General features: G+C 41.2%; 1 protein-coding gene across 1 annotated transcript in view; it reads right to left on the bottom strand.

Moving 5' to 3' along the window:
• Positions 1-27,491, bottom strand: part of LOC140169482 (activating signal cointegrator 1 complex subunit 2-like) — a 34,882-nt gene extending 7,391 nt beyond the window's left edge. Inside the window, exons 1-14 of the mRNA XM_072192744.1 lie at positions 27,301-27,491; positions 23,629-23,787; positions 19,335-19,393; positions 18,286-18,397; positions 16,997-17,194; positions 16,138-16,220; positions 7,879-8,016; positions 6,960-7,034; positions 6,195-6,302; positions 5,473-5,625; positions 4,415-4,610; positions 3,805-3,909; positions 2,915-3,018; positions 631-771 (exon numbers count right to left, since the gene is read on the bottom strand). Of these exons, the coding sequence (XP_072048845.1) occupies positions 631-771; positions 2,915-3,018; positions 3,805-3,909; positions 4,415-4,610; positions 5,473-5,625; positions 6,195-6,302; positions 6,960-7,034; positions 7,879-8,016; positions 16,138-16,220; positions 16,997-17,194; positions 18,286-18,397; positions 19,335-19,393; positions 23,629-23,787; positions 27,301-27,396 (1,727 nt within the window). The 5' untranslated portion in view covers positions 27,397-27,491. The remainder of the gene's footprint in view (positions 1-630; positions 772-2,914; positions 3,019-3,804; positions 3,910-4,414; positions 4,611-5,472; positions 5,626-6,194; positions 6,303-6,959; positions 7,035-7,878; positions 8,017-16,137; positions 16,221-16,996; positions 17,195-18,285; positions 18,398-19,334; positions 19,394-23,628; positions 23,788-27,300) is intronic.

The raw sequence follows: 27,491 nt of genomic DNA, 5'->3' as shown, positions 1-27,491 counted from the left end.
TCATATTAATTTTTGTGAATCCTTGCTGTGCCTATATCAGTTCTGGTAAAAACATATTGAACTCATCATTCCCACAGATGTTGGCTTTCTTCAACACAGTTGTTTGATGTGATCATTTATTAATATTTCTAACAAAACATTATAATGTTCAATTCTAGACCTGAATAATACCAACAGCTATCACACTAAATAAACTGTATTACACATATTATATTTTGTAACAATTTTTAACATAGATATTCATTTCCATATCAAATTATTCATCTTTTTCTGCTTTTTGTGGTAATTTTAATTCTATAAACTGTGCATTTCTGTGCAAATTAGGGGTGCTATTTACATATATTTTAAATTCAAATTATCCAAATAATATGAATTCTACCTTACATTGCATGATAAAACATTTTTTGCCATTTGTTAGTCTGTTTGCTGATGTTCTAATACCATTTTACAAGTGTTAACCCCTTGTATATATGCGAACAAGATTTTAGATAAATAGTGCCATCATTGTTCAACTTTTCTTAAAAATTACTCAGTTTTACATGCCATCAAACAACCGTGCTTAGTCAGCATGGGGTCTGCTGGGTTAGGGTTAGGCATGTTGCCCAATTACGGCATTGCATGTTATCTTACTTTTTGCCTTTGTGAATCCTTGACGTATCTACGTCATCTCTGGTGAACACATCAAACTCATCATTCTCATAGATATTGGCTCGCTTAGTCAGCACAGTCTCCACTACTGGGTCTGGTTCTTCTGGAGGAGGTGTTGCACTCCTGTAAAATTATAATGAATAAATATAGAAAAAAATCATTTCAAACAAGTTATTAAATGCAGTAAGAGTCAGGCTTAATGTAAAAGCCAGTACACTGGAAATATGTGACCCGGCAGCACAAATGAGCCGTAAATTCCCTAAATTGTATTCGGTGTAAAATGTGTATGAAGGTCGTATTCATCGGTAACTTAAGCTGGCCGGACATCTGTCTCATTTTGATAGTCAAAAACTAATCAATAATCCTATTGTTGAAGTGGATAATAAGCTTCTACCTTAGATGGCTATAGAACTTTTAATAGCTCTGGTCTTTGTTTGCTTTTGCTAAATCCTGTTCAAGTGGTGGGTTACCAGGCATTGTATTTTGTACAGGTATGCATAACCAACAATTAACAATGCGAGAACTTTCTTAAACCTCGTTGACTTGGGAATGATTTGAAATGACCGCCAATTATCACTGTTTGATATTTATTGCCAAAAATGTGGAAAAAGAGACACATGTAAAAACGTAAAAAGCTATAATTTTGTTGAAGGAGCAAAGTTTAACAAACCATAACCCCGCTTCTGGATATCGTTTGAAGTCAAATGATATACCATTTTAAGTTTATGATGTTTATTTTTAAACACGAAATAAAACAAAATTGACCGGGGGAAGAATTTACGGCTCATTCGCTGTGAACGATCACATATGATAATTGATAGCATGATCTTTGACTGTCTACACTACACTATTCAAATGATGCAACTTTCATAACAATGAATATCTTAATTAGTTTCAAACTGAATAATGTGTAAGCTTTTAATAATATGGTACCTTGCAAATCTGATACCAAATTAGTTTTATATCACATTGATACGATTGATGATGTACGTGAAGGGGGAATGGAAAATGATGAACGTAAAAAATAGAAAACATTTATAGGTTAATAAAAAGAGTATCTTGTTGGGAGTGAAATTGTACAAAATAATGCAGGCCTATTGAGATGTTGATGCGCCAGAGCTTGCGCATTAGACGCATCAACATCTCAGTACAAGTGCATTATTTTGTACAATTGTTCGAGCAACAAGTGATACACATTTATTAACCCATTTCATACATGAGGCTTGAGCCTGGTCCCATCAGGACCCAAGCATGCATCCGCCTGGACCAACTGGTTAAACAAGTATTTCAGCATTTATTAATGGTTATCCTATTCTACATGTATTATTATTATTTTTTTATCCTTTCAAACATATCAAATTCCTCCTACCATTTCTATGCGACTTTTAACCTCATTACCACTGCCAACCAAATTATTGGCCTATTTTGATTGGTTACAAAGCAGGATATATTGAGCCAATCAGAGATGTGGTAAGAATAGTCAGTAGGGCTGAAGGGGGATTAAACTTAAAATTGGTAAAAAAATCTAAAAGCTCTATTTGGATTGGTTACTGAGATATGATTACATCATGTAATTAACCAATCAGTGGCCATATAATAAAAAATTATAGTGCCCACAGGGTTAAACAGCATTATATACTTCATTAATATATTCTTGTTCATTGATTGGTTAAAAGTGGATCACATGACCAAAAATAGTTCTACCATCAGTACTCCTATCCGTAAATAGTATCTCTAAGCCGTAAATAGTATTTGCAATGTCCCGGATGAGCCGTAAATAGTACCTCCAAGCCGTAAATAGCACTTTTGACCATGCCTTCCGCGTGCGAGCATTTGATGCGACGGAACAGTTCACGACGCGAAACTGCTATAGCGTGATTTCGCTGCTGTAATTGGTTAGCCCGATTTTAGCCTATTCGATTTTCTTGAAGGGCAAAATATAGGTTGTGCTTAAACATGTTAAATTGGTTGTGCTGTTCACTCAGGATAGAAGCTGGAGAGTCAAAACGTCAAATAATTTTCTTTTAACCAATCAATGAACAAAGAACATATTAATGAAGTATATAAAACAAATATACATATACTGCCTTTATTGAAAGTTCTGTTAAAACTATGGTCTTTCGTTGAGATCAATTAATACTATTTTTTGGGGGGGGCTGCGCCCCTCAGGAAAATAGTATTAATTGATCTCACCTCGGGCCCATAGTTTTAACCAGAACCTATCATGGCAGTATATATTTGTATACTAGTAATATTTTCCGATTACCTTTCTAAATTCCTGTCCAATTCTTGTAGACCTGGTGGGAGTTTGTCTTCCAGGATGTCATTGATAACTTTACTGCTATCAAAGTTGTACTCCTCTAGACATGCCTGTAATGAAAATCATGCAGTAGTAGTTTGGTATCACAATAAGTCTGTTTACCTTCTACATGTATAATTGAAGACCAAATTAAAAAGACTAGTTTGCGTACATCTACCTGTCTACCAGCCCAAAAATGCTGTACTGCGCAAGTAAGCAACCAATCACACCATGCCTGACGACAGATGCAAACTAGTCTTTTTAATTCAGTCTTCAATTATAGCCAGAAGGTACCCATTTACACCTGGGTGAAGAGAAGCAAAAATAATTAAAGGGGAACATCATGATCCACAGCCTCATCTCTCTACCTTACTCCAAAAAGTTTTTTATACATCAGAAACCTAGGACTCCATGGGTGGATGATCTTTCCTGCAAATTTGGTCCTTTGACAAAGATATAGTCCAAAAAATGTGTATATTCGAGCTGTCGATAGACACACATTTCAACACAGTAGCTTATGGGGTGCTGTAATACATGTAAATATGTGTAACTCAAAAATTCAAAGTTCGAATTACCTGAAATTTGATAAAACATTATTTTTGGATAACCTAAAAAGATGATGGCAAATTCACGAAATACCCCTGCAACTCAAACCCCAAACACACATTTTCACATAACCGAGTAAAAGTTTTTTAATTTCTGTATAGTGGATTTTAATAAATGGAAATGTATATTCAAAACCACAACATTAAAAAAATTGATTTGTACAAAGTAATTTCATTGATTTTATAACAATTTAACCAAGAGTGACATATTATTTTCTTAATATGAAATTCAGTACTTGCCACAGTACATACCTCAATAAAGCCATCTCCAAACTCAGGGAATAGGTCTTTAACACTTGATATAAATGAATCTATTTGTATACCGGATGGTGCATTAGTTGCCACACTAGCACTACCCTGTATGAGGAGAAAAAAGAAAATGGATACAAATTACTAGATTTCACAAGGTCTGAGATAACCACACAATGTCACACTCTGAATCATTAAGTTGGGCTATCAAGAAAAGGAAGAAATGGAGGAAGGAATAAAGGAATGAAGGAATGAAGGAAGGAAGGAAGGAAGGAAGGAAGGGAGGGAGGGAAGAAAGAAGGGAGGGAGGGAGGGAGGAGGGAGGAGGAAGGAAGGAAGGAAGGAAGGAAGGAAGGAAGGAAGGAAAGGGAAAGAAAGAATCAAAGGAAGGAAGAAAAAAGGAATGAATGAATGAATGAAGTGAGTAAGGAAGGAAAACAGTCACGGTAAATTGGAAGGAGGGCAAAGATCAAGGAAGTACCAAGGAGACCAATTTTTGACAAAAAAATTCCGATAACGTTTTTGGGAAAGTAGCCCAAAATATAGTGGGAGTATCAAACTAATAGTAAAATATTTCATTTATTCTTCAAACTTTTTTGTAAAACTTTCTTACATATTCGTCCAGGAATGCATCAGTTTGGTAGTCTTCTGGTGCTGCTACCATGGCCCCATGATCCACAACATTCCCAGCATTCCCTGTTACCATGCTCCCTGATGATGCACCCTGGGAATTCTCCATCTTTTGTTTTCGCTTACTCTTCCTCACAGCTCTGATGCCATCTAGAATGAATTGGGTTCTTGTCTCATCACTGAAGACATCATTAAGGAATGTTACACAATAAAAAATAGCTCAGGGGCCAACTCAAGTTTTCAAAGTGTACACATATGTGACAAATGGTCTTTTTCAGAGAATGACTGTGAATCAAGTTTTGAGGTCACAAATGCCTGTTTTTAGAAAAAAGTATTGTTTTTAATCATCTAAGTGGTACATTTATGGGTCATTTTAGCGATCCCGCTATTTCACAAAGCGTGTTTCTTGACTCTTTTCAGAGTCTGATTAGCATCAGGACCGCCACCCAAACATTTTGAATATTAGAAAATGATAAAAAACATGATAGTAGAGAGGCCAATTGGTGGCTACATATAGGGTCCCATGCAACAGTTTTAGTCGAAGGAGCCAGCCAGGTTATAATTAATCATACAGTCTCCTCTACCTGTTTAACCTGGCTGACATTTCCGAAAAGTGATGTTTTTTGTTAACGAATATTAAAAATACATGTGACATGTATTTTCCACAGCAAATATGAAGTTCATACTTTATTTACTTTCAAAGTCATAGCTGTTTCGATATATGATAGGCATTTTTCGTAAAGACAATCATAAAAGCTGCCTTTTTCAACCCAAATATCTCAGCCCACATCACTTTTCAGAAATGCCGGCCAGATTTAACAGAAAAATGAGACTCTAATGGTTAATTCTAACCCAGCTGGCACCCTTGTCTAAAAATGTTGCACGCAAATCTTACTTAGAGCAGATAAACTGATGTGGCCTCTCTACTATGTATTAAGGGGTGTATAATTCATGTCCTGTGAGCCCCAATCTCATTTCATTTTCATCAATTTCTACAACAATTATTATTAATTTCACCTATCAATATAAATGAAAGGATACATTTGGTCCGTACTCTGGATGATCAGATCGATATCGTCTTCAATATTACACTGCATTGCAAAGACTGTCAGGAAATGTTTCTCTGATAACAGGGATGCGATTAGCTCCAAGTAGTCATCTATGTGATCCAGGTGTCTGGAATCATCCGTGGAACTGAAACGATGAACATAATAAATAACTGGTGTTTACAATCCCAATTAGGTCGTCGTAATGGGCTATTCCATTTAAAATCCACACTACCCCTGTGGAAGATTTTATAAACATCTTACACTTGGGGAGTATGAATTTCAAATGGAATGAACACATTAGCAGCTCCATTAGAAACTCACCCTCCTTCAGGTTGAATTCAGGTCGAATCTTTCTCAGAGGGTGTATGAAATTCAAATGGAGCTGCTTAATGTGCTCATTCCATTTGAAATTCATACTCCCAGATATTTCCAAAATCTTCCACAGGGGTAGTGTGGATTTTAAATGGAACAGCCCAATAATATACATGTATGTATAAAGGAGTATAATTGCATCACAATTCAATTCTTTTATCATCTACACATCTATCTTTAACTCACACATCGTCATTGGGCAGAAAAAACATGTGTCATTGGTCCCTTAACATGTATAAAGCAAAACCTTCTATGTAACCATTTTGTTTTAAACAGGGGTCACACACAAATAGGAGGTTTTTCCTGCCCAACGACGACATGCCAATTTCTATTTAATTTTACCTGCTTTCTAGTATTGGTTTAATACAGCATGTAGATATGATAGTGATGCAGGTCTGAGCCAGGCCAAGCTTAGCAAGATGTAGGTGCTTCTTCACTGTATTGCGCAAACTGTAAAAGAGACAGAATAGTATAATTATAATGACATCATCCAAACCAAAATTTATCTTTAAAAAATTTGTTTGCTTGCCCTCCACTGACCAACCCAAAATTGGCCAAAATTGTTTTTTTATTACTTTTTCTGTGTCTAAATTTTATTTCAAAGCTAAATTTGGCCAACAACATTTTTCATAAGAAGAAAACCATTACTGTAAACTCATTTTTAACTGTCCGTTCCTGCATCAATGTTCCCAATAAACTTGGCGTCTTATGCCTTTAAGTATGCAGTTGTTCATTTCTATGGTGTATCTTAATTGTGTATTAAAGTGAAGTATTGATGTATCTTTCCACATGACCAATGTTCATTGCCCACAGGCCTATTACAGTAGTGAGTCATTAAAAAAAAATTCTGACTGACCGACCCACTCCAAAAATCACACTGGAGGGTAAGCAAACAAATTTTTTTTGGGCCTTAGCAGCCGACTGCTTAGTAACGTCATTACATAGTGTAACTGTTTGAATTTTTTTGAGTCATGCATAGTTGACAATATCATCCACTTGTGGAACACACACTAATTAAATATCAAAGATTAGGTTTGATCTATGAGACACAAGATGCAAATTATGTATGTTGTCTTCTACAGTTCATTACAGTTACATGGCACTTACCTTTGACTTTCCCAATTCAGTTTTTTTACTGCCATTTCTAGTTCTGGCATCAAGACTTCATAAAAACTGGCAACTCTGAAAAGAAAATGTAATAGAGAACTTTCACTTAATGTTCATCATGATTCAAGGAGTTAACAGAGTTTTTCATAATTGTCAAAACTAATTTACTAGTTTTTCTTGCTGACAGTTTCATCAGTGAGCCACTGACTTCATCAAAGCTTCTTGTTGTTGTGATGATCCAACAGCTGATGACTGGTGGGAAGTTAAGTCACTTCTGGTAGCGATGTTAGTCTTGCTAGCAGTCTTCAAACACCAAGCTTTGATAAAGTCAGTGGCTCACTGATGAAACTGTCAACAAGAAAAACTAGTAAGTTTTCTTCAAATTAGTTAATGTTAATCTTCCAAAATCTTTGTCTCAAACAGCAATGGGCTATTCCGATTGAAATCCATACACCCCCTATGGAATACACCACCTTTAATCTTTTACACAAGGAGAGTGAATTTCAAATGGGGTTAACTGAATGGGTGACCGACTGACTACATTTGAAATCTCCTGTACATGTGCAGGAGATTATTAAAGGTTATATTTTCCATTAGGTAGTGTATGGATTTCAAGTGGATATAGCCCAATCCATTTCCTAGCCTCCCAACAGGAAACCCCAAATGTTTTCTGGTAGAATGCTGCTTTCTGATAGAATGCTACAGTAGATATATCTCCAGGAATACACTGACTCTAGAATTGTGTCAAAGATGATAACTAACACACAAACAAACACACAAACAAACACACAAATCTGGCAACAAATTGCTTATAATGGTATCCTTCAGTTGGAGGTAGATACATTTCAAGGAATACATTCAGACTCTGTGCTGTGTTCAGATGTAAACAAACAAACCAATAACAAACAAAAGTACCAACCTGGTAACAAAGTGTTTTTGATGGAATGCCTTGGCTGCTGGTGGGTATATCTCCAGGAATGCATTCAGACTCTGTGCTGTGTCCATGATATAAAAGATGACATCCTGAAGCTCCTTAGCGGTCATGGTTTCTACATGTCTGCACAAGGACAAAATTCACAGTTAGTACTTTTGTCTCGTTTCTCAACTTAGTTTTTTTAACCCATAGGCCCCCAAAAAAAGTTGCTTGCTTGTCCTCATCCAATCGACCGTCTTGGCAGGGTGTGTTTTTACAATTTTTACAAAATGTCATGAACTTTTTGTCTGAAAAACTGAAGATATAAAAGAAATGATGTAAAATAGTCCCAAACAAAAATGTTTGGTAGACTCATAACCGGTGCGATCTTACCTTTCCGATGTTGATTAAGATACTTCTTGCATCGATCCCGAGATGCGGAAAAACCAATAGTCATTTTGTCCCACATAAATGAATAAATAACAAAACCCCCGATCCCCGAAAGTGGACTCACCCATTTGGTGACGCACACACGATAATCACCCTTATCCGACTTGGGCAGCCCCTACTCGCCAAACTTGTAGGGGCGGCCGGGTCGGGATAATCAACATCGGAAAGGTAAGATCGCACCGGTTATGAGTCTACCAAACATTTTTGTTTGGGACTAGACTCAGTACACCGGTCGATCTTACCGCTTCGATGTTGATTAAGATACTTCTTGCATCAACATCTGAAAGATCGATCTAGCAAGTAACCGACGGATGGAGGTACAAGATTGGCCAGCATCTGATAAGGATCGGGAGAGTGGGTAGCATGGTAATCGCGAGGTCAAACTATTTCCCCTCACGGCCGGAAACAGAAAGACTACGTGAACAGACAAAAACCCCTGAACTGAAAGTTCAGTGGTTAAGAATAGAAACACTGGTTCTTACCATGTTGGAATTCTGATTGTCCCGCAAAACACCTGATACCCAACCACCATATTATCTCCGCAGAATAGCCCTGGAGAACTTATCGCCTGGTCGTTGGTTTACGTTTTTGTAGTAAACCGTGGAAAAGGACGACGGGTTCTTCCAAGACACAGCCTGACAAATCTCTTCTATGGGGACCCCCCTATGGTAGGCCCACGAAGATGAGATAGATCTGGTTGAGTGGGCCTTGGGGCGAAGCGTCTTTTGCCGCCCGAGTCCCACCAACACCTGGACCAGCCACCGTGCCAGAGTCTGTTTAGCGGCTGGACCGTGCGGTTCTGGCGTGAGTGATAAATAAGCGGTCATGAGCCCCTCTTAAGGTTTGTGTTCGGCCAAGGTAGTGCTGTAAGCGCCCTCACCGGGCACCACAACCTGTCTCGGCTATTGACGAACCCTGCCCAATACTGGGGAGGAAGAGGGGCGAGTGTCGGAATGTACTTCGCTCATTTTTGCAAGGAAATCGAGGCGAAGAAACAGCGTCGCCCGTTGTTAGTAATACGGAGGCTGACTTCGAGACTGCGTGCAACTCTGAGCAGCGCCGTCCCGAAGCCAACGCCAGAAGAAAGGCCGCCTTAAGAGTGCGTATTTAAGGGTCGCTTTTGACAGGGGCTCAAAAGGGGACCCTTAATATACTCCAAGACTGTGTTGAGGTCCCATGGAGGGACCACCTTCCTTTCGGCGGGCGCCGTTGAACATACCGTCGAGAAGAAGACTTAGGGACCCATCTGAATTGATAGTCGACCCGTCTTGAATCCTCGATGAATCGAGAGAATGGCTGACTTATAGTTGGCTATCGTTGCCTGCTGAAGTCCTGACCTGAACTTTTCTGTCAGAAAATCTGCCACTAGAGGCACAGAGGCTCTAGTGGGAGATGTATTCTCTCATCGCACCATGCGTAGTAGGGAGCCAAACGCTGACTATACGCACGGAGGGTAGACTCGTCTACCCCGGCGATGAGAGAAGCAGCTTCTGATGAAAAGCCTCCCTCCGCCGCACGTTCCTGATAAGGGCCATGCAGCTAACTGCAGGTGCTCTAGTGGTAGACTTGGTACCTCTCCTCCGGGCATCCGGAGTAGATTTGGTAACTTTCGGGGAGTACTCGCGGCTGTGCCGCTAGTAGATCCACCATCGGTCGAAACCACAGGTGTTTCGCCAGAACGGTGCTATCAGAATAGCGTTGCAATCCTCCTCCCGATCTTGGTCACCACCCTTGCGAGTAGCGAGATCGGGGAAAGCGTAAGCAGTCATTCCTCCCCAGTCTCACGGACAGAGCGCCCACGGCGAATGCCTGTGGGTCTGCGACCCTCGAGCAGTACACCGGCAGCTGATGATTGCGATGAGATGCGAACAAATCTATCGAGGGTGGTACATCACCTCGAAGATCGTCTGGGCGAGCTGCGGCGCAAGGGGCCATTCTGTAGGTCCCGACACCTTTCCTCGTGACAGATCGTCCGCGAGGATGTTGGTGCCTCCCGCTATGTGCATCGCTCTCAACGTAATCTGCCTGGCCTTGCACCACCCTATCAGGCGTAGTGCGTGCAGGCACAACCGTGGTGACCTTGTGCCCCCCCTTGTCTGTTGAGGTAGGCTACCACGGTTGTGTTGTCCGTTGGACAACGATATGAGATCCACGATCACCTTCTCGAAATGCTGGAGAGTTCTCTCCACTGCCCAAAGTTCGAGAAGGTTGATATGGAACTCCGTCTCCGTGGCCGACCATAGGGCCGAGACTGAGTCCCGTGGATGTGGCCCCCAGCCCAGTTTTGACGCTGGCCGGTCGTCACCACGTGGATTTTACCGCTGGTGCAGGAACCTGACACCTTGAGTCAAATTGGGCTGATGGGTCCACCACCAGAGTTCCTCTCGCGCGATCTCCGACATCGGAACCGCGAGGGATATTGGGTGACGACTGGGCCTGTAAAAGGCTAGAAGGTGTAGTTGTATAGGCCTCATGTGAAAGCGGCAGTGCAGTGCGAGGTCTACCATACTGGCCATAAGGCCCAAAACCTTCATCCATGCCACAGCGGGTGCTCCCTCTGACTCGGCCAAGAGTCGGGCACACCTCGCCATGTTCGTCACCCTCTCGGGTGAGGGCGCCGCGGTCCCCTCCTTGAGGTTGATCTGGGCCCCTAAGAATAGTGGTGTCTGCGTCGGGACCAAATTGGATTTCTTGGCGTTGATCAGAAATCCCAGGTCCCGCACCGCACGGACTACTAACTCCACGAGACACTGTGTCTCCAGTGGGGTGCGTCCGTAAATGAACCAATCGTCCAGGTAGCAACACATGTTGACTCCCCTGCGCTTCAGGTGCGCTGCCACCGCCCTGACCAGGAGTGTAAACACTCTGGGGAGGTGGACAAGCCGAATGGCAGGCATCGAAACTGGTAAGTTTGACCCTGTACCTTGAAGCGTAGAAACCTCTGATCTTGAGGTGCGATCGGAACATGCAGATATGCGTCCGAGAGATCTAGCGATGCCGCCCACATACCCTTGATGGGGCAGGCTAGCACCGAAGCGAGAGTCTCCATTCTGAACCTCTGGGCCTGATGAACTCGTTCAGCGGCTTGAGGTTCAGAATGAACCTCAGTCGCCGGTCTTCTTTGGAGCCAGAAAAAATGTGCTCCAAAACCGCTTGGGGAACGGGGGCTAGACCGGGACACTCGCTTGCTTCGTGAGAAGCTGAGTGACCGCTGACAGTAGTGCCCGACGCTGGGGGCCGTCTGGCGGCACTACCGTGGACCTCTGAATCGTGCAGGCGCCACGAGGGTGGCTGGTAAATTCCAGCCTGTAACCCCCACTGACCACTGACAATACCCAGGCGCCCGGTGAGATGGCATGCCATCTCTGGGCGTAATGCACAGCGGCCGCCCACAGGGGAACCCCTGTGGAAGTCCAAACCTGCCGGCATGGACTGTCGACCGCCGTGCCCTCAGGACCGATCTGGTTTGCCACCCTTAGAAGAACGGCTCTTCTTGGGGGCTTGCCATACTGGTCCAGCACTACTCTTGCGCTTCCCAGTCTTTTTGGGAGGTGCTGGAGTAGCCTCGGGCTCGGGTGTAGATCTCGGTGGGCGCCCTGCCATTGCCGAAACAAGCGCTGAAGAACGCGTAGAAGACTTCTTCTTCCTGTGCTTCTTCTTCGCCTTACTGCCCTTCCCTTGGTCAGGGCAGCCTCCGACTTCTTCAGAGTGCTCTCATTGGTGGCCTTCTTTGCCCGGTCCTCAACCGTAGCGCAAAGGCCTGTCAAAAAGTAGCCCCTGTCCCACCGAGTCTGACTTCTTCATTGCATCAGCAAAGTCGGAGCCGTAAGTTGACTGGAGGGACAGACAGGCATTCTCCGGCGGCGAGATGACATCCTATGGGCTAGGCCCATAGAACTCTCGTTGAGGTTAGCTGTTAGCACCGCTAACAGATTAACCTCGCGGAAGAGTTCGACGTTGCCCGTGGTCGTTCGCTACCTTCCTACCGAGGTGCTCGGCAAGCGTGGTAGCGGCGCTAGAGACTCTGATAAGCGGCGTGCTCGCTTATCGATGAGCTTTAGCTCCTCCTCCCACTGGGGGAGAACGACCCGTGCGCCTTGGCCGCTAGCGGCAGGCGCTGGCAACGCTCTGGATCCATGTCAGGGACCCTGAGGTAGGTTTCAGTAGTCCTCCTGCGAAACACGCAGTGGAAGCGTGCAAGCACGCGGCGTCGAAGCTCCAGCGAGCCTGACAGCCCTACTGAAACCTACCCTTGAGGTCCGCCGGGGAATGCAAGTGCGGGCGACCCTTGTGTGGACGCGCTCGCTGGGCATCCTACTGAAAAGATGCCCTGGTCCTCCTGAACGGACTCCTCCTGAGAGAAAGCCAGGCCCAAACCTTGGGCCACACGGCTCATCACCTCAGCGGTGTCCGCAGGCAGACCATTGCTAGCGAGTTCCTCACGGGGAAGCGGGGAAGGATACCTGAAGCTAGCTGCACAGTCTCAACAGACTGTGAGTCGCTACTGGTTTCATCTTCCGACTCCTTTCCCTCGCCTTCAGACTCTGACTCACTCTCTGATGAGGAAGAGGTCTGACGACGGGCATCTGAAGGTGGACAGGAGGTGTCGCCACCGTGTGGCTAGCCAACTGAACACCAGCAGAAGAGGGAGTACTCCGCTAGACCCGAGATGCTAGCTATAGCACCCGGGATCCGTGACGCTCTCGCTGCTGTCGCCCTAGCCATAGCAGTGTGCGGCCTACCCTGAGCTGTATCAGGGTTAGCCACTCGCCGCCGGGTTGGGTAACAACTGGTGGTACTGCTTGCCCAACGCTAGGCGGCACTTGCCACGGTGGAACACCGTGGAAAAACTCACCCTGCGGCGGATACCACGGGGCATACCCTGTTGGTAGCCGACCCTGAAAGGATCCGCCACCAGGGACACCCCATGGAACGCCAGTACCAGTACCGCCTCCCCCCTGTTGCCACAGAGACTGTGGTAACCAGGACGAGTCCTGCGGTACCTGCGTGGTTGTAGCGTAGGTGCCCGGTAGGGCTCCGGCTGCGTACCACTGTACCCATGCCTCACAGCGTTCCCCGCTAGAGGATCAAGCCGTGTGTATGGGTACCCGCTATACTGGCTGTCCCTTGGCTAAAAGGAGCTTGCCTAGTATCACGGGTAGCTGGCGTGTATACCCTCGATCAGTCACCTCGCAACCTGAATAGGCAGTATCAATCAATGGAGCCATGCTCCGCTGAATAGATAGTGATCGATCATAAGAGGGTAATTGACCCATTGACTGTAATGGATCACCCACGCTCTGCTGGCTCTCGAGGACATAAGTGGGTTGTTGATCAGCCAGGCTGTTCAAACTACCTACCCTAGCCTCTTGAGCCTTGCCCAAGGTCGCTGTGTGTGGCGGACCACTCACGGCAGCTATGGGCGCTGCATAGTGGCTACCACTGAAGTCAAGCCGTAGCTCGCCCTCGGTAGCTGCCACTGTTTGCACTTGGGTCGCTGTCCCGTGAGAGACTGCGAGCCCAACCCGGTATAGCCGCTAGCCAGTCCCGGAGGACAGCCGGCAGCCATTCCAAGGCCCAGGGAATCACTTTCGGCGGTCCCACCATGGAACGCTGCCGTGTGACAACCCCAGTTGGTTCTGCTAAGACTACACCTGAAGCGTTAGCCCGGTATTGTCTCTGCTAAACCCATGCACGTTTTCATTCGACCCTTGCGGGGCGAAAGGCGTGCTGCGTGTCGTGGATCAACCGGGCAAGCCGGGGTTCCACTGGCACGCTGCGTGCTGAACCGGCCGAGGCAAGTCCGCTGCACGCTGTATGCTAGATTCAACCCAGGCAAGCCCGGGTACCCTTGGCATACTGTCCGTCGCCGGCTACTTCGCGGGTGCTAGACCGCTCGTTCGCCAGCAATAGACGGGTGTCCACCTGCAAGAAGCTCGCTAGAGATCTCACTGGTAGACTGGTACTCGCCTGTTAGGGCAAGTACCGCCCTGCTGCCTGCTACTAGCTTAGTCGTAAAGTCAGTGCTTTCGCTGGCTGCTAGGCCTTCGGGCTCGCTAGCAGGTCCCCGGAGGGTCCGCCTGCTTGCCCGGGACCGGAGCCCCAGAGGTTACCTTAGCGTGGCCCTTGCCTGCCTCGCTAGTACCTACCATATCAATCTTACCTGTAGGCTTCTGTTTCTTAGTCTTCGTCTTCTGTCTGTGTCGAAGACCTAAGCAGCGCTACTTTCTAAATCCTCGAAGTGGATGTCCGATAAGCCTATGCAAAAGGAAGCACACTTATTTGATTTAGAGCAATCCCTGTGGGAGTAGCAGAGTGGATGCGGGTCCCACTCTGGTACAAGGAAGGGCATGATTGACAAGGCCTAGACATTGTAGTAATCGGGAGGCGTACAGCACTACCCCCGAACACAAGCTCAAGCCCAATAAACAGACCCACACGCACAGTGGCTGACGCTGATGTAGTGGTATGATATAAAATATATATACAAAGGGATGAAAAACTGAAAACCTTTTGGGGAAGATTTGTCAGGCTGGTCCTTCGAAACCCACGAACTCTTAGCAGTAACTCGGCGTCATCAGACGCAGCATGCTGAAAGATATAACGATAGAGCACACCATAAACATAGCGATAATCACTCACCATACATGTATACACAGTACTGTACAAACATCTATTGTAACTTACTAGTCTGTTATAGTTGTTTTACGTGAGAACAAAAAAATAAAATGGCGTCCTAAGGGCGGCCATTTTGAAAACGTGTCCCGTATATGAGCGGAAACACACATACAAGCTAAGTTTTTGGATCGTTTTTGTCACTTTTCTTGCCAAAAAATGTCGTCAAAACTATCTCCCTAGCGACTATACTGGTTGGTTTTTACCTCAGTGTAACAAACAAACTTAATATTTCGTCGTTTGGTTCGTAGTGATACTTAGCGTTGGTAAAGAAAAATCCACACGTCTATCTCATCTAGAAACCAAGGAGGATAAGGGTGATTATCGTGTGTGACGTCACCAAATGGGTGAGTCCACTCGGGGATCGGGGTTTTTGTTATTTATTCATTTATGTGGGACAAAATGACTATTGGTTTTTCCGCATCTCGGATCGATGCAAGAAGTATCTTAATCAACATCGGAAGCGGTAAGATCGACCGGTGTACTGAGTCTACCATTTCCTGCATATTTCTCCCTGTCAAGTCGCACCTAGCTGAGGGTTCTGATATTTCGTATTATCATCCTCAGCGTCTACACAAGTAAATAACTGTTGAACTTAGAGATGTGGTATGCCAGGCATGTACATAATATGTCAAATAAAGTATGGTTTACTTTGAATTTGTCTTTGCTGGAAATTCTGTGGTCGGTGAGTGTTTTATATACAAACAAGTATTTCACATTATACTTTTGGTACTTAAAAAAAAGATATAAGAAAAAAACTTTTCCCGACCCACCGACTCAACTTCTGAAAGTGATCTATAGACAAGCAAACAATTTTTTTAACCTTATATTAAAATTTGACTTTTATTGCCAGATAGTTCAACTAAATAAAGAATTAGGATTGAGCTATATGTTTCATTTATAGGCAAAACATGATAATATTCAAAGGCGGTGCATCCATAACTTGCGACGTGGCGCAAAGTGAATATGTCCTACATGTACATGCACTGCCTTTGATTGTGCGTACATCACGCACAGGCGCTACTGTCTCCAGGATGCCACATGGACTATTTATCCAGGCACTTGATCATCACTAGCACATTTTTAATTGCATGCTTTGTTTGCTAGCATATGGGCTTTACACACGGTACTTCGCCTTACCCATCCAGATTACTACCCAGCTTCTTCAGTGAGTCTGCTCCTTCCTGGGTTTTGCCACATTTTTCTTCTATTCTATCCAGAACCTGAACAGATGAAATAAATAAAGAGTTAAAAGGCTGCCTGGTGTGATTTTTATTATCCTCTTCTTTCATATTGTCATTGTAAAATTTCAACATGCTTCTTTCTTTTAGGACTAGACATGAGATTGAGAGACCGAATTAAAAAGACTAATTACTTATGACATCCTAACCTGTCAACCAGACCGAAAATGCCATACTGCGCAGGTCAGCAACCAATCACGCCGCGCCTTTGCCTTGACGTCAGACGCAAACTAGTCTTTAATTCGGTCTTAGATTCTATTTTATAGCACATCCCCCTCCTCACAATTAGATTACAATAATAAAAAATCACACAAGGCAGCCTTTTGCGATACAACAGTATGTGATGAAGACAACAACATTGTCGTTGGACAGGAAAAACCTCCTATGTGTCATTGGCCCCTGAACATGCTTAAAGCAAAACCTCCTATGTAACTAGTTGGCAGTTTTGTTTTAAACATGTTCTGGGGTCTCAAACACATAGGTGATGTGATCAAGCAAAATGAGTCGGATGTCGGGAATATTGATTCTGAGCTATAGCCAATAATAGTATTCAACTTCTTTTGTATTCTATTGTTCTGAGCAACACTAAAATAACCATATCTCTGGAACTGTAAGTCTAATTATGATGTGATTTTCAGCAAAATAAAGCTCTGAGAATGGCTCATTTAAGGAAATTGAAAACTGATTTTGATTTTTATCGACATCAGACTCATTTTGCTTGATCGCATCACCCAATGACGATATTACCCTAAATTTACCTCCAAGATGGTAGGAACAGTCTCCCGTAGATCCTCGTTATACTTGGGTTGCTGAGTGAAGATATTCTCAACCATTTTGCTTAATAGTTTGTCGTTCCCTCCGCCATAAAGAACACAGAGCTCCATGATCTTGACGATGTCAAATAAGAAATTGTCGTACAGGATTTCTCCAAAGACATGCGGTGTAATAGAGTGCTCCTGAAATAAATGGTGAATAAGTAGGTAATGTTATTATTTCCTTTCACATTTTATATCAGCATGTCACACGATTCATTTCACTTTCCAAATTTACCCCTTGGTTTTTTAATCATTTCAATATATATTCATCAATGGAAGAGGATACAAGTACCAGGGCCCAGCGCTGGTGTTGTTCTACCTTTGATTGGAAACATGGACAATTTCAGCATAACAAGGAAGTCAAAGAGAAGTTGGAGGAGGCAACTTTAAACATAGATGCCAGAAAAATCCAAAAGACAAGAGATTTGTTAGAATAGAAGGTACGAGCATTATTGAAAAACACCAAAAGATAATCAAGATAGCCAATAATTACACCGTAACAATGGGGTAAAGGTTCAAAGGTTATGCAACATGCCACAGCCAGAGCAATGCTTAAAAGCAGGTGGTGGCGGATGCGATATCGCCATTTTTGACGTCGCCATTGGATTAACACATAATCATGATGTCTTCACAAATAATTCTTATTGTTATGTGGTCATTGTGCTATCAAATAAAATTATGTTATTCTAAAACCATTGAGGTGCGAAAAATTACCCCACTGTAAGTATGTTGTTTTTCAATTTGTAACTGCTAACTGTCTATTTTTAACAGGATGGAGTTTGCCAATCCATCTGAACAACAAGTCAAAATTTTTGAACGGTGTGCCAAAATTTGCTACTCCCCTCGACAGCCTGCCAAAAATTACTTAACCCCATCTCAGCCTAATAAAAAATCTTTGGTCCACCCTTTACATATTCCTTTTTTAACCCAAATTGCTAGATATTTAATGCGAGCGTACATGTAGCGAGCAGGAAATTTTGCATAATGTTCTGTACTGTTTTCCTACTTGAGCCTTTTTAGAGCATTTAATTTTGAAAGGTGTGCCATAAATGTGTGCCATAAATCCCCCATTCCCTTTTGACCTGCCAAGAATAGCTTGTCCCTCCCTTTTGGCTTGTCACCCCCAATTTACCCTCCCGCCAGGGTTTGTAATTATTGCACAGCCCCCAACAGCCTCCAACTATTTGAATAATTACTATTCTAACCGTCAGAATGGCCCCTTAATTTCTTACTTTTGATTCTTTGTATGTGGCCATTCGCAGAAACACCATAAAGATGAGTCTATGAATACATCTATGCTTCTCAGATAGGTGATCTGGTAACTCAACATCTGGGTCATAAGGTCTGTGATAAAGATATAAACACATAACAAATAATATATCATATGGGCCTATATTTTACATACATGCATCATATTTGTACATGTGTAGTCCATCACTGTGTGGGACACATTGTCAAAATGAAAATCACATTATTTCCAAGCAAATGAGGACCAAAAATTGATCCATAAACAATAAAGACATCAATAGAGGCCGTCAGCGTGACGCCGTATGCCGCCATCTTGTGGGTACACGCTGTGATGGTCGTTCGATCTCCATGCGTGAGCAGCAAAATCACCGCGTTGATGCGCGATAACAGCTGCGTGGCAAGCTGCGCCCTGCGCGTAGTTTCCGACGCATGAACATACAGATCATTTGTACCCACAAGATGGCGAAAGGCTGACGGCCTCTATTTCTCTGCAAAAATTGCAGTTTGATATGCATGCAAATGTAAAAACTTGTAGATGTTTGGAGTATTTACACTGATAGAATCACCATTATAAATTATAGTATTGGACAATGAAAAAACCTGTTCTACGACCCAAATTTTACGAAATTGGGGAATTTTTTATTTTTTTTGTATTTCAAAATATTTTAAAATATTTACAGATTTTGGTGATTATTAAGGTTATTTGCAAAAAACTTGCCAGAAAGAGGGAGTTTGCCAAATGTTCACAAAATAGGGAGCCTCCCTATTAAATAGGGAGGGTTGGCATCTCTGGAGAGAGGGGAAAAAAAGCCTGACCGACCGACCCAGAACAGCTAATACATGTAGGTTCTACGAGTCTGCTCAGGACTTTTTTCGTCACCTAATTATCAGCAAATTTAATCAAGCGTGAATAGGAAGGATGTGACAGATGTTAACTTTTGGGTTTTTTTTTCAGATTGGCAACTTTTTAACAAAACTTTGATCCCAGTGCCAAAGTCCTCCAATTTACTTTTCCACAGCCTAATGTACATACCTGGGTGCCTTATGGAGGTATGAATCCAAGCTTTGTTGAAGGGTTTCATCAAATACCACCTGAAAAAGGTATAGAAAAATTTTATACAATTATGTTATGTCTTTAGCTCAGTAGTCTTTATACAAACTTCCTTCCTTCCATATACGTGCTTACCTCAAATGGTTGAGTATCAACGCACGGGCTTTACGTAGAACCTAGGATTGATTGCAGATACCAGAACCGGGGATGGCCCCCCTTCTCTTTTCGAATAGCTCTGACACTTAACGTACACAGGGTTTGACTCTTCCTGTACACGGGACCAACGGCTTTACGTGACTTCCGAATCACGGACGAAGCACATACACTACCTATATCTGCACGTGATAAGCAGTGTATGGGGGCGAGAAAAAATTCTTCAATTAAATTCTGAAATTAAATTTCTGAACTGAATTGAAGGATTCCTGACCATATAGGAACTTTTTGGGAGGGAAGAGAATTTTCACCTAAGGCAAGCCCAAGGCTCGAACCCTCGTCGATCGTATCTCCCGGCCGGCAGTGCAACGCCTTAACCATTCGGCCATCTCGCCCACCTATTACTGTACAACTCCTCATCACATTGATCCGATAGTTGCTCATTTTTTGCTATCTGCCTTGGTATATTTTCTGTGATTTTAAACAGGGTTGTTTGATTTAAATCACGCTGATTTAAATCAACTTTTTCCATTTTTTACCATTTTTGATAAATGTAATATAAGTTTATTTCTTGCTTAAGGGGGTACTACACCCATTGGATTTTTTTGCGGGTTTTCTGCATTTTGTGGAGAAATGAGAAAAATAAATTGGTCAAAGTGGTATGCAAAATGAAGGGGCAAATCTTCTCGTTCTATTGGTGGCATCGGTATCAATGTAGCTTACATGCTTTTAAAGGTAGAAGCTCGGAAGAGGTACATAGACCTCGATTCACAAAATCGAGTTTCTTTAGAATTTCAGAATTGATACCGTTAATCCAATCACTCACACTTGTTAAGCATTTGTGACAGACGCTAAAAGTATAAAAATTATTTTTTGGGGGAAATTAATTAATTATGCACAGCTTTGAAAACATTAATATGCATCAATTTCATGTTATCAATGAAATTAAACTTATTTCCCCCTTTTAGTTGACAATGATATGCAAAATTTGTGTTCGCAAGGCAGCATATTTGTTTCAGGTTTGATAAGGTTGAAATTAAAGAACAGTAAATGCCTTGGTTTTCAGTATTAGGTGAATTTTTGCTCAGTTTTCTGAGGAAATACGGAAGCTTACAAAACATGATTTATAATGCATTTGTAATGTGAATCGGTATGTTCACAATGATAACAGCTAAATGGGACACCCTACTAGTTCACGTGTATTAACAGTTTCAGTCACTTACCTGTACCGCATGCTGAAATCATTCCACTTTAAGAAAATCCATTATAAATCCAGTATAAATCCATGAAACTCACTGTATTCGCTTGCCGAAAGACTTCCGCATACATTTTTGTACAGACGCCATAATTTGGTTTTTCTAGCGGTGGGCGATTCGATACCATTTTGGTATCGGTCAATTTCGATACAATACTTTTATTTTTATGGAACGTAGGCCTATTGAAAACAAAAATAATTATTCGAAAATTGAAAACAAATATTAAATAAAAAATCTTTCATTCTCTATTAGTGACTTCAGGTAGCGAATAAATTGTGTGTGGTAGGCCTATAGGGACCGTCGACCGTTCACAAACACTTGCTGGGGAGGGGGCTGAAGCAAAAAAAATTCATCACAAAAAATTTTCGGGGCCCCCTTTAGCCTACAGACCTCCTATCATTCACATTTAAAAGTGTATAGAAACTAGTTTACGCTAGGAATCCTCATTTCATACAATTTTTAACAATGTTTCACACACCAAGTTTTCGTGTTCTTGAGCATTGTAAAGTTGCAATGTTCGAATCCAATCAAAGTAGGCCTAATTGCAAATCTTTTACAAAATATTTTACAAACACCACGGTTATATGTTATGAAAGATTTGAAACTATAGCCAATGTATTGGTTTTGTTTAATGTTTACAATTAATTTCAACACAAAAATTGTGTTAATAATGTTTTAAACTTAAATTGTCAACAGAAAGAGTCAGCTGATCATCAGGTTTTATGTCTTCTTTTAACATGAGTGGAAACAAAGGAACCCCAAGAATGTGCAAAGTTATTGACTTCGGCTAGCATCTTAAATTTAAACTCTGAGTCAAAAATAAGCTTTGTTTTATTAATTAAAAAGAAAGTTGTAAAGTTGTTGTATCTTGTTGGTAAAGTGAAGTTTGCTACTGGTTTTATTATTACCTGTGTTGCGATTCGAAATCCCACAAAGAGTAAGTAAGTTCGTTATTAAATGTGGTAGGCCTCAGTACCCCCCTCCCCCAAATCCCCAACATAGGCCTACACATGGACCCAATTAAGGCGCGGATACAGGGGGCGGACGCCCCCCCCCCCCCCCAAATAAATAAATAAAGAGAAGAGAAGGGAAGAAAGGAGAAAAGAGAAGAAAATGGAGGAAAGGAGGAGAGAAACTAAATTGCACGTAATTGAGTAGGCCCATGTGTAAATAACCGCACAGTCAGGACGATTGGAAGTAGGTCCTATAGAGGCCCGCGACTAGGCATTGCTTGAAGGCGGGTCCTCGTCCTAAAAGCACGTGAAAATTACTGCGGGTCCGCCGATATGCAGGGCCCCTCACATTTTGCCACCAAAGTCAAAAATTAAGACGGACTCCATAACGACTTCATCGATTTATGCATGCTTTAGTAATTGCCAATCTCAAGTTTTGCAAATTGATTTGGGCCCTTTTTCTGTTTAAAGCAATTGATTCAAATAGTAGTGTAAAAACAATGCACCGAATGGCTTCAATTCGACCTTCATTTTGCAAATTTTTCAAACTTCTCAGGGGGAACATCCCCTCAGACTCCCCCCCATGCGTAGTGGATAAACATATGATCATTTTCGCTCTTCTTCCAACATTTGCAAATTTAAGCCCAATTTGCGGTATAGGCTTACAGGGAAACTTGTCCAAGGAAGATTTCATGGACCATCATTTTACAAATTTGCGGCTTTTTCAAACTAAAATTTTACACACTAGTACCAAAATGGTCCACCAAATCACTTCAATTTAGTCTTCATTTTACCCTCCCCTCGTAATCGATATACAAGTGGCCATTTTCGCTTCTGCTTTAGCGATTTATGTTTAAAACAATTTATAGGCTCTACGATAATAGGGAATTGAAACTTGTCCACGAAGGGCTCTCACAAATTTTCGGCCGTAAACTAAAATTTTACACTAGTATATAGGCCTTGGCATGTGCCAAAATTGTCCACCAAATCGCTTCAATTAGATCTTCATTTTGCACACGTTTTTTTTTTTATTTCTGAGGGGGGAACACCCTCCCTCAGACAACCCCTGCGTCAGCATAAGCGCGCTCCATGACCATTTTTTTTTTTTCATTTTGTTTTTTTTTCTACAAATTCGACCCAAACCCCCTGACTGCTCTAGTTCGACAATGGGTACCAAAAGCTGGTATCGCCCATCCCTATGAAGATTGACTACGTACTCTCGCTAAATAAAAATCCCTTAAAAGGGATGAATAAGCGTCCTTATCAACCAATCAACTTTTAAGACAAATAGGGGAAAAACGATATTTTTTCATAATTTTTTTAATTTCACATGATCCGTGCATATATCGCCTAGCTATAAATGAAAAAATATTTTTTTTATATTATTCAAACCAATATATGGGTGTAGTACGCCCTTAAATTGACTGTTTTACTTCATTCTTAATGCTTCTAAAAAATGTTAGATACAATTATAATACCTCTATGATGACACTTTATCTATTGCTAAAAAATCATCTTCAAGGTGATTCAACAGGTTTGTTCCCCATGATTTTACTAAAAATTTTCTTTGAAATTTTCACATGTAAAACATGTTTTGATTTTTTGTAAATACCTGGTAGGATTGTGCATATGACTAGCATTCCCACTGGTACTATTTTGACCCTATCATGGGGTATAGCAGTTCTTGAAATAAAAAAATTTTTAATCGATTTAAATCAAAAAAATCTGATTGAAATAAAAAAAATCTGATTTTTGGGTTTTTAAATCAAAAAAATCAACAACCCTGATTTTAAACAACTTTTTCAGATGGCCTCAAGCATATCATTTCATCCACTGTATGATTCTAATCTTACATGTATATGATGTTATAAAACATTTCACATATTTCAGGATGCACAAACAAGTTCAATTTACCTGACTCCAAAACAAATGATGAGGTTGCTTCAGTAACCAATGCAAATCTTCTTCCAGAAAGCTGAGTCTTTCATTCCACTCCTCCAGAGAGGCTACATCTCCATTTACTGGCGGCGGCTGATAACTTAAAAAGTTGACATCCTCTAACCAATAGGGGTCCTGGAATGTAAGTAATGTTTTGAGACGAAATAAGAATCATGACCACAATTTCCACAAACATCAGAATACTCTAAAATTTCTCAGTATATTATATGGTTGTAATATTTGTTTAAATGACCTCCTTCTGCTCCATTTCAACAAATGTTTTTACGTCAAAAACCATGAAAATCTTGCCTACAAAATAGACCTCAAAAACTGAAAAATTACTGATTTTCCTGGAAACAAAACCTGTATTGTTTGGTATGGGTGCAAATTAAAGTTCACAAAATTTCCCACAAAATGATGTTAAGTCTCATGAATAAATCCAAAATGAGATTATGTGAGTTTCAAGCAGATAAAAAATTGACGTCCAGGCGAACAAGTTAGTACGGTGTGATCTCCTGAACTTCAATGACTACACAACGTTAAGAAACATGCTGAAATGTTTTGTTTTTTTGGATAAATTTTACATACATGTAACTGGATAAATTCGTCTTTAAATTAGGCCTGGCATTTTTCGGGTAATTTGTACTCGGGTACCAGCGCATTTTTCGGTGGGTAACGGGTACCAAATTGCAGAAAAAAAAAATTGCAAAAAAAAAAAAATTCAAATTCAATGCATTTTGAAATCATTAATAGACTATGACATGAATACAAAATGATCAATTTTCATATTAAAATACAAAATATCTTTTTTTTTTTTTTAGGTCAACCATGAATGATCCTAGCATTTAGGTCTAGGTCCAGGGACACTACTAAAACCGAAAAAATAAAAAACTTAAAAAATAAAAAAACTTAAAAAAAAAAAACAATTTAAAAAAAAAACAATTGTGTATTTTATTTTTTGAATTTCGGGTACACGGGTAGGGTATTTCCTACCCGGGTAATGTAATCTCGGGCGGGTACCCGCTACCCCGCCCGAAAATGCCAGCCTTACTTTAAATTTAAACTCTTCAACAATCATTTCCTATTGTATTTGGAGTTTTGAAAGGATGAGAATTTGAATGGTGGGCTGTTTTCACTACGTTTCACACACAAACAAATACAAATGCGTAAATCATCGTAATTCGTATCTAGCTCTGGACTCGCTGACCTGGGGGGTCACTCCCACTTTGGAAGTGACGCGTATGTGGGGCTGTTAAGACCCCCTTTTAGCGTCGCTGTCACCCCAAGACCCCATATTTTTACTAACACATGCTCTGTCACCGAAGAACCCCTATTTTTCCATTTCATCTGTCCCCCAAAGCCCATTAGGGGCCTACAAGTTCAATTTGAACAGCAATATTAATTTTCATTTATCACTGATTTTGTTACTTATTTTGAAAAAGCAAAGAAATTAATTTCAAGCCATTTAGAGTAATTCGATGCTCGAGTTTTCTTTGGTGCTGTTTGGCTCTCACCCAAAGATTCCATTTAAAAAAGGTCATGTTCTCACCTAATGACCCCATATTTTTTACATTTTGCTCTCACCGAATGCCAAAAATTATGCTCTCACCCATCAATGACCCCATATTTTTTTACATTTTGCTCTCACTGAAAAATTGAAATTTCTATGTAAATATATATTGTGAATTTGTGTTTGGTCCCCGGTCTAGGCGAATTTAGCTGACTAGCAAATGTGTTAACTAAGGTTTGCCTGGCATCAGGGTTGCCAAACCCGCGATTTGGGCACCCAATTGGGTGATTTTCAACTTCCGTCCCGCGACAAAGAAAGTGCTCCAGCGATTTACGCAACACTTGGGCTACTTTGAAAATCTCACCCATGAAATGTATTAAATGTTGGGCGATTTGTGACAAAGCCGACTTCAAAACTTATTTTTTGATCATGATTGCCAATTCTTTCAATGGTCATTCAACAAAAGCACCAAACAACTAATTCAATAAGCAAAAGTTACAAAACACTCTGTGGTCAGTGTGCTTCCCATGACAATGGGACGCACAGGGAGGGGGTTGTTCAAGCATATTCTCTAACACGCAATGCGAGGGCATCCGTGAGCAAATTCGTGGCTAGTGTTTCTCGAGCAAGGAGGGGGCTGGTTAATCGCATCACATGTTGTTGCTAAAGACCACTTGAGCTGGCGGATTATCCTTAGAATATTCCCATCTAAAGACTCACAAGTGACCAGTTTAAGGCGACTTAAGTAGCTTCTTAGTGTCAGCAGGGTGCCAAGTTTCTACTTCAACATAAGTTTTTTGGGTTTTTTCGTTGGCGGTTCTTTTAAAATAAAAATGTGTAAACACACATTTTCTTTTGAAACGGCATGATGATCAAAAGTACCAGCCATTTTGAATTTGTGTTGTTATCACTCAGCTGAAGGGATATTTTTTGTAGGCCTATCCCGGCCCTAAATTGCAATGAATGGCATGTCTATAAAATAAATGTGTTTGTTTTCCTTTTCCTAGCATTTTTTTAAATAATTTTTGTTTGTTTGTTTATAATTTGTTTCAGCATTTCCCAAAAATTAAAAGATTCTCAAAAGTCAACATTTTATTTTCCTTGCAGTTTATTTTTTTCTTAAATTTTTGAAAATGTTTCTTAGTTTTTCATTATTTCAATTTGCAGTTTAAACATTTTTTTTTCAATTTTGTGAGTTTATAATTTATTTCAATATTTCCACAAAAATTCACAAATAAATTTTCCTTACAGTAGGCCTAGGCCTATAACAAAAAATCATTTTTTGTAAGTTTTTTTATAATTTATTTCAGCATTAAAAAAAATAGAAAGGGGTGTAGAACCCACCTGAGCCGTCTTTTAATTTATTTTTTTAACTTTTTTCATTTTTTGTTAGCTTTTTATAATTTATTTCAGCTTTTCCCAAAAATTCCAAAATAAAGGGGGTGTAGAACCCCTTTAAATCAACTTTAAATTTTTCTTCTGCCTTTTTTATTTATTTTTTTAACAGTTTTTTCAGTTTTTGTTGTTTTTTTAGAATTTATTTTGAACAGCATTTTTCAAAATTTCAAAATAAAACGGGGGTGTAGAACCCCCCTAAATCGACTTTAAAATTTTGGGCAATTTTTTTTGGCTATTTGGGCGACATTTCACGCAGGGGCTCTTTTAACGTGTCTCACCGTCACGTTCGTGCAATGAGATAAAAGTGTTGATGAAGTAGAGTGTGTTTCAAAAAAAAAACATTTTTACCTGAATGTGACCGTAAGAAAGGCTCTACCATTGTCTACTATTAAAGCATATCTACACGGATGGTTAATTGTCACTGCACGAATATTTTATCTCCTCACGTACGTGACAGTGAGGCACGTTAAAATAGCCCCTGATTTCACGGCTAATACCCGCGACTTGGAAAAGTTTTGGCAACCCTGCCTGGCATACCTATAATTATTCAGGCCAGGAGGGTTCCTTTTATGCCTCTAACCATCGCGTATATGCACGTGACGTCAAGCCTGTGCATAGGATCTTGTGGAAAATAATATGAGCTGGACGGCTGGCAGTATGCTTAATTTGTAAAAGGAAATATGGAAAAAATAATATTGATCAGTCAGTCAGCATCATGTTTGTTATAATTTTAAGCTTACCAAAGCAGGTTTCGTCAGTCTTTTCCCGTGTCCACCAGTGTCTTGTGATGTTGGTAATGGTATATGCTGCTTGTCTAATGGAAGAATCACTGCCATTTTATCAAATTTCCCAAATAGTCAAGTGTACTGCTAAATTGTCGAGATTTTATTTCACAACATTCTGTCTGATTCACTATTTCTGGTGACAAAAC

This window comes from Amphiura filiformis, chromosome 14, assembly GCF_039555335.1.
Source record: "Amphiura filiformis chromosome 14, Afil_fr2py, whole genome shotgun sequence".
NCBI lineage: Eukaryota > Metazoa > Echinodermata > Ophiuroidea > Amphilepidida > Amphiuridae > Amphiura > Amphiura filiformis.
Note: the sequence above shows the minus strand (reverse complement) of the source record. Positions and strands in the feature narration are given on the sequence as shown.